The sequence below is a fragment of the Pundamilia nyererei genome, unplaced genomic scaffold (assembly GCF_000239375.1).
Source record: "Pundamilia nyererei isolate P.nyererei 1_Seehausen unplaced genomic scaffold, PunNye1.0 scaffold00258, whole genome shotgun sequence".
NCBI lineage: Eukaryota > Metazoa > Chordata > Actinopteri > Cichliformes > Cichlidae > Pundamilia > Pundamilia nyererei.
The window spans coordinates 431171-439235 of record NW_005187659.1 but is presented as its reverse complement, the minus strand read 5'-3'; the positions used below and the strand labels follow the sequence as shown (position 1 = coordinate 439235).

The 8065-nt window shown below is 38.8% G+C and overlaps 1 protein-coding gene across 4 annotated transcripts in view; it reads right to left on the bottom strand.

Moving 5' to 3' along the window:
• The window catches only part of trip10a (thyroid hormone receptor interactor 10a), a 19141-nt gene extending 14465 nt beyond the window's left edge, over positions 1-4676 (bottom strand). For 2 of the 4 annotated variants that reach the window (XM_005749940.2, XM_005749941.2), the window contains exon 1: positions 4094-4676. In XM_005749940.2, the coding sequence (XP_005749997.1) occupies positions 4094-4117 (24 nt within the window). In that variant the 5' untranslated portion in view covers positions 4118-4676. The remainder of the gene's footprint in view (positions 1-4093) is intronic. The other 2 variants (XM_005749942.2, XM_005749944.2) reach the window with 1 other exon arrangement.
• Between the last annotated feature and the right edge of the window lie 3389 nt (positions 4677-8065).

The following is an 8065-nucleotide window of genomic DNA, read 5'->3' as shown; positions in this document are numbered from 1 at the left end:
TAGGAATAACTACATGTGTACGAACTAAAAAGCACAGTAAGTTATGAGCTTACAATACCTGTTAGCACCCATTCAACTTAGTCCTGAGGCCTGACCTAATGCTGTTTTCAAACTCATAAGCTTGATTTAGTCTTCTGCAGGAAGCATCCTAACTTACGATGTAACTGGAAACCCCTCTTATCCACAACATTCCACGCCACTCAAGTCACTGCAGGCTGTGTCAACCCGACGTGCAATTACATTTCTCAAGAGGTGCAAATCAGGTTACGGCATACGGTTAAAAGGGGTTTCCAGTTACGATGTAGACTTCCCACTGAAGCATAAATCAGGCACTGGTAGCCCCCAAGACAGATGATCAGAGGCTTTAAAATAATGTCCAAGACTGGACAACAGCTGGTTAGTCAAAATGTATTAATGCAGTGCCTTCGACTTGTAGGCAGGTTACTTCCGACATATTACAATTACAAATTAATCACTCTGATTGGTTTATTTTTTAGATTGTTAGTTGCACCACTAAGACAGATGTACTCATCATATTATGAAGACTTGGAAAGTTGTAGTCTGCCTCTGTAGTCTGGAACAGGTCATTTGAATAGATAAGCCCTTTATTTGCATATTCAGTTTGTGGACTGCCGACCAGCCTGTGGCACAGTGTGCAAAAAGCTTACTGCTTACTGTGGAGATTTAAGGGGAGGTTAGAAACTACAAGCTGTGCTAGGTGTAACCTCTTTGTGTGGGTTTGTCCTTAATCCAGTATTTATGGTCAAATTTCAAAATACTATACTTGAAGTACTCCTGCCAATACCGAGTACCATTCCAACATCCAGACACTTCCATTGAAAATACAACTGCAGATACTTATTAATGTTGGAAAATATTATCGATCCAGGAAATGTCACCATTTCTACATCAAGATAAAGCAATGCAGAGCAAAAGGTTTAAAGGTCTGACAATCCTTTAATGGTTATTTAATAGTTGAGGTATACCAGGTATATTTTAATAAGGTGAATGGATATTTATCTGGTAAAGCTGTAGGATCTCAGTTATGTCGTCTGGATGTTGGATGCTAAAAATAATTGTGATTAAGCCCTTTTTTTGGTCAACATTTTTCACACTGATGAAGAAAACCCTTTAGTGAACTGGCTGTTTTATAGATCCAACAGGAAAATTGAACTTATATCAGAAATCTGTTTCAATTTAAAAAAAAAAAAAAAAAGATGTTTGGCTTATTTGTTATCAATAAGAGTATTACCAGAAAGTCTTCACATACGCACTACCCCATCTGTCCCGCAATATCACCCCTAAAAAAAGCATCTACATCAGTTTAAGCAATTATGAATAAATGACATGATCGAAGAAGAGTGGGAGGGGTTTCCACGCTTTAAAAAAAAAAAAATAGATGTGAGAAATCTCAGTGCCAACTCCATCAGACACACTCTAAAACACAACATTAGGAATAATTTCAAATAAATGATTAAAACCATTTCTGGGTAAATATTCAGTTTCTATAAGTTCCAAAAATTACATTCTGTTTTTTCTTTAACATTTTAAACCACTTTTTCTGGAAATGAGGTTGGATAACAGAGCTCATAGAGCTCATCTAAAGAGTTCTTCAAACTTTTCACCTGAGGAAAGTGAATCAGAAAACATTTTTTAACTTTTTAATGGGTGTTGGTAACATAAAATTCAAAAGTTCATTGTTGAAAAATCCCAAATGTTTCAACCTTTGCTCTGTGGTCTTTGGACTATTAACACAAAAATACAAATATTTAAATTGTGACCTCCTTTTAGTCAACATTCTACACAACAACCCATCTCCCCTGTGATGGACTGGTAACCTATCCAGTGTATACTCCATCTACTGCCTTGGGCTCCAGCACCTCCTGCAACCTTGAACCAGCAAGTGGCTAAGAAGATGGATGGACAGAGAGTATGCCAGATTTCTTGTAAGCAGTTTTGGAAAATACTGAAAAAGTCACATTTGGTTATCTATAAACCTCAAGATAACAACTTAAATCTGAACAAGAACGCCCCACTTAAAAAGCAAAACCATTAAAACTATCTTGAAATAAATCAAAACAACTTGAAAAGATATAATCAGTGTCTTCTCAAACACCATTCAAAGCCACAGTCAAAGTTATGTATACAAGTCCCCGCAGAGTTTGTACTGAACTGATTTTCATAAGACTAAAACAACTTTAAAATGAGCATGTTTTTGTTTTAAAAGCAAATGTTATGTTGGTGGCTTGCACGACTGCTTTTTATTTGTTCTTTTAACTTGCCTTTACCTATAGTTATTTTTTTATGGAGTAATCGCTCCTTTCCTCAGGAATACTTTGAGCCATGACTAGAATCTTTATCCTCCTCTTATTTCATCGTTTTGAAGGATAGTCTAAATATTCTAGTTCTGCCCTGGTAATTATACAACTTCCAAATATAGAGAGCCATAACCTATTTTGTACTGCACAGATTTATGCATGTGGGGTGCGTTAAAAGTATGACAGTTTACTTTGTTCTTCAACTCCCAGGTCTCATCTAAACCTCTGTCCTCAAAATAATGTCAAAAGAGAACTGGCATCAAGTAAAAGCCACACAATTTCTAAAGGAGGCACCCTGAAAGTCACCAACCTACAATGCTTGGCTGGATATTTCAGCCTTGAGTCACCCTGTCATCTTCAAAATGAGGGGCCAGGCCTGGCCAGACCAGCCTTACTGCAGTTCTGAGGAGTGCCCTGGTAACACTCACTATCACAGTTAATGCCCAGACAATGATCTTGTACTCTGTAAACTAGTGCCTTAAAATAGCCATTGGATTAACGACAATCAGGGGACAGATGTCATAGAGCTGATTTGGCCCGAGGAACTAGCCAAACATCAAAAAAGCCAATTATGCCTGCAGGGCTTTGTCCAAGCAGGCAGGTGAAGACATAGCCTACAATGAGATTTTTTAATGAAATCTATATTGACTGAAAGCAGAACAGTTCGCTTTCCTGTGAGGGATTTCCTAAAAACTAGTGAAACAACTACATGCACTAAAACAGGAAAGCCTTACAAAGAGACAAAGCCTCTGATTAATCCTGGGGTACCACATTTCTCTGAGTCAATCAAAGTAGGGCAAAACTAATTAGGCTGTGTTGCACCAGCACATAGGATGGAAAAGGGACAGGGGAAGAGGCCTAGGGGGAGATTGTAATGAGGTCACAACCTCACTATGCTCATCTTTGCAGTGCTCCATTTTACATATTCAGGTTTGTTGAAAATGTGCATGAGCAACAACAGGCTTTGTCTGGATTCTGGATAATGTCATTGCTTTTACAGCTGCATCCAGGAAGTGGCTTACAGCTGGCTACCTAGCAGTCTGTAAAACACAATTCATACAAATCCAGTATTTTACCAAATAATCGCAGCACATGGGAATTAAAATCTCTCTCAATATGCACTCTTTGTTGAATAAAAAAAAGAATCATGGCACTGAGATGGACACATTAAGGGATTTACTCATGAAACTTGTTCGCAAGGCAAATCACAGCATCTGATTTCATCTCTATGGAAGCAAGGTGTGCCAGACTGTACACAATGAACCATCCCACGGGGCACAACCCACCTCTGCACTGTTTAAAGGCCTTTCTAGATGTGAAATAGTGTTTTTAGGCTGATATCAGACAACTTTTAAGAGTCATCTGGGTCATAAATAGTCACTTGATCCAATTAATTAATTAATACTTAGATTTGGAGGAAAGAGAGGGACTAAATGATAAAACAAAAGGTGTAAAAATATATATAATATGCAAAATGTGGATCCTTCATTTTCCAAAAGTGCTTGTATGGTTTTGTATGTAAACTTAATCCTTTTTTACGTACTAAAAGTTGAAGAAATGGCTGGAAACATGTTAGTATAATCCTGAATGCACAGCTGTGCACACAGGCGAGTTACTCCGCTTCTGGATACATGTAGGCTTCCTCGCCGGAGGTCGTGTAGCGTTTTTTCACTTTCTCATCCCGCAATGCTTAAAAAACTGCACTGCAAACCTGACACCCAGACAACCTATTAAAATATCAAAGGAGACAGAAGCGAGACAGATGATAGACTCACCCAAAGCTCTGTGCCCCAATCCATGTTCAGCTTGTTGGCCAAGCTGTCTGACTACCCCGAATACAAAGAACTTCTCCAAAGTTATCCCAACAGCTCGGAGGACGGCCCTGGCAAGTATAATCCCAACGTGATAGATCGGTCGTAAACACTACCTTCTCCGGCTTATTCTCTCTTCAGCACACACAATACATCAACATTATGATCCTGCAATTAATTAGGTGTGCCAGTCGTTAGTCTGATTCTGCTAAATATTTTACATAGCGAGGGAAACAGGGACAAACTAGCTTTCGTATCCGCGTCACTCCCAAATCCTAAGCCTTAAAGGGGCAGTAGCCTGAAGCACACACGCTACCAGCCAGGAGACTGCTGCATCCTGACAGCCCACACTGGTTAAAATTACTTCTGTTCAAGACGTGTTCTTATCTAAGACGGTTATTTTAAAAAAGTCCTCTATAGGCTACAAGCTCCGGGAATTCTGTGCTTCCCTGATAGAGAGCGTCCCCCGGACTTTCCCACATGAATCATGGCATTATGTTCATCATCGATCAACAAGCAACAGGCTGACTGGTTCTGGCAGTGCCTCACCGTCTGATTCAAATCATTAATGACTCACAATTAAGTTTTCATGCAAGAAAATAGGCTACTCTGTTTAATTTGCTTATGTGCCGTGACGCCTAATAAGGTCTACAATGAACACATCCACTACTTCCAGACTGAAAAACAGCCAGACTGTAATGGGGGAACGAAAGACGGAAACTATAAATGTAAGAAGATTTAAATTCAATCTTTTGAGAGATATGAAGCTACGAATACTTCATACAAAGGGAAATTGAAAATGTTTTTTTTTCATAGGAAAGAACAAATAATTAGGTTACCCGTGCAGTTAAGTTTTCACTTCAGTTTTCAGAATCCTGTAAAAACCCCTAGCACTTAACACTGGTTGATGACATAAGGAAATCTATGTCATTTGGAATTTTGTATCTCTCTATCTTTTGTCTTCTGAGAGTTGTGAAAAGGGACCAGGAGGATGAGAAACGATGAAACAAGCAGCATCCAACAGACTGGAAAGTGTGTGTGTGTGGGGGGGGTTACCTGTTTAGTTTTACCTGTGAGATAAGCAAAACAAAACATAACATTTCTTCTCACCTCTTGACCTTTTCTTTATTCATTTCCCATATCTGTTCTGCACAGTCAGCAACCATATCTTTTATCACAAGTGTGGCAAATCTTGTCTTTCTTCCAACTTTATTCTCTCCAACACAAATGTAAACACCAGCACTGGTAGACGTGGCTCTAGTGATAGTGATAGACTTCTGGCGCCTCTTAGTGGTCTCATTTCACAGCCGCTGTGAGCTGTGTAGATCAAGCTGATGTTTGGGGGAGGGAGGGTTACTAGAGCTTCAAATAGAATCACAGCGACTGACGATGGATCTTCAAATCTCACAACAATTTCAGAAAGCGACAGTGATACAAGGCAATCTTCTACAAGTAGACTTATGAAGTTAGAGCTTTTCTTTTCTTCTCTTTTCTAATTTAAGGAATAAGTCAACAGTATCCACTCAACAGCTACCCTGAGGTACCCCTGAGCAAGGTGCTGTCCCCAAGCGCCCAATGGCTGCCCGCTGCTTTACATAGTGAATGGATTAAATGCAAAGAGGAATTTCCCCACGGGGATCAATAAAATCTACATTATTATTATTATTATTAAAGGATGCATTAGCAAATTAACTGTAAGATAAACAGTGATTTAAATGACAAGGTGCAGGTTGTATTGCTGCAATAGAATGATCCTAAGATTGTTTGTGTTCTCCCCGTCGCATTTCCAGTTATAGACAAGAGGAGGGTTTCCCTTGGTTTCACAGCTCAGGGTAATATTAAGTTGATAGATATCATTGTGTTTAGTTTAGCTCAGGAGCATCAAGAATGGCAAGCATAGTTTTTCACATTTAAACAATGGATAGCTAAACTGACTTGAATGGTTTTTGTTTTTTAAATCTAAGCTAAAAGTTGAAATAATGCTCTGTTTGTTTGGACACAGTGGGATGTATACTCACAGTGTTCAGAAACACTGTGTGAATGAGGGGAAAAAACAGGAAGTTGTGGTGTCTCCCTTAGTTATGCTGCAGTTGACGTGGGCTGCTGGGGGGATTTTTATGATACGCTGGGCATTTATTAATCTCTTTATCTCTTTAAACATCTCTGTGTTTTTAGCCTTTTTGTATTTAATCATTCTTTGCTCTCACTCCAACCAGTCAACCAGTCACGTTTCTTCCTGTTAAAAGGAAGTTATTCCTTTTTTCCTTCCCATTGTACAAGTGCTTGGTCATAGAGGGTTGTGTGAATGTTGAGGTTTCTCTTTGGTATTGTATAGTCTTTACTTTACAATTCGAAGCACCTTGAAGCAACTGTTTTTATGAAGTGGCACTATATAAATAAAACAGAATTAAATTGAACTACATTTTTTTTCTGCGAATGTTCACTCTCAAATTACAGGATTCATTATTCAGTTTTTTGGTGTGATTGTTAAATTACGTGTCACAATGCTTTCATTGTTTTTATACGTCAGTGAAGTACTGAACAGGAACAAAACTGATGACATCACACAGCAGCCAGTTCTGCTTTTTTCTTCTATTGAACAACTTTTGGATTCTCTGGCAAACAACATTAGATAAAAGTTAGTTACATATACATCATCATTTTTTATTTTCTTAGCATTACATTGTATTCATTTCAAATTAATTTTTTTGTATGCAATAGGTCTTTACTGCAATTAATGAGAATCATCTAGCTTTATTTTTGCACTCAAACTTTCAGTCTAACAGTATAAAATCTCTTTGTTTTTAAAGCCGGAGCTTTTATTTCTCATTTCGGTGTGCTGGTAAACTTTACAGAGAAAGGATTTCCTCCATAGGCTTCTACAATCTCAAGTGGATCCAGGATAAGAGAGTTGAGCTCTGTTATGATGTCAGGATCTTTGCCTCCCTCTTGTGGTTCAGGCCACTAATGCATTTGACTAAAGCTTGAGCTGTAGCTCCTATGCTCCTATGTGTAACGTTATAAACACAATCTTTTGATCTTTTAGCTTCAACAACTCTTTCCACAAGTTCATGCCTTCAATATTCCTCTTGAAAATCAGTATCAATACACTTTTCAGCTCCTTAGGCTTCCTCTCATTCTCCAGGATTTTGTTAAACAGTCTGGTTAGAGTTGACTGTCCTCTCTCTACCACCACTGGCATGTCATCTTGACCAACCACCTTTCCACTCATCACCCTCTTCATAGCTGCCCTCACTTGCTCCTTACTAATCGGCTGCACTTCCTGATTTTCAACTAGTCCTTGTCTCTCTCATTTTCTGAATTCAACAGCTTCTCAAGTACTTCTTTGAATGTTGTAAATAAATAAAGAATCACAGTGACAACAGATACATGACCTTCCACCCTTTGAGGAACTTTGAGGGGCTCAGAGTTCCCCATAACTGGTACTTCTCCAGAGTGAAAATAGCCAGTTGAGGTGGTTCAGGCACGAAACGTCTTATGCACCTCCAGGCATGTCCTACCTGAGAAAGCTCAGGGGCACATGAGGCAGGGATGATCAGGCACTTAAAACAATACTTTGAATTCCATATGCAATAGTATCTCAGATTATATAATCCATTCACAAAAATGGTGGTTTGAAATTTCTATTAGTATGAATGGCTTTTTTCCTTCAGTACTTTGAATAAATCAGTATCATGATTAAACAGTTACCAGTCATTAGTTTGGTTCTTTTTCACCAGTGTGACAAATCTTGTCTTTCTCACAACTTGCAACACACATGTAAACACCAGCATTGGTAGACGTGGCTCTTGTGACAGTGATAGTCATCTGGCGCCCCTCAGTGGTCTCTTTTGCATTCACAGCATCTATACAGATCCAGCTGATGTCAGAGGGAGGGTTGCCATCAGCATTGCAGCTTAGTGGAACATTCTCACA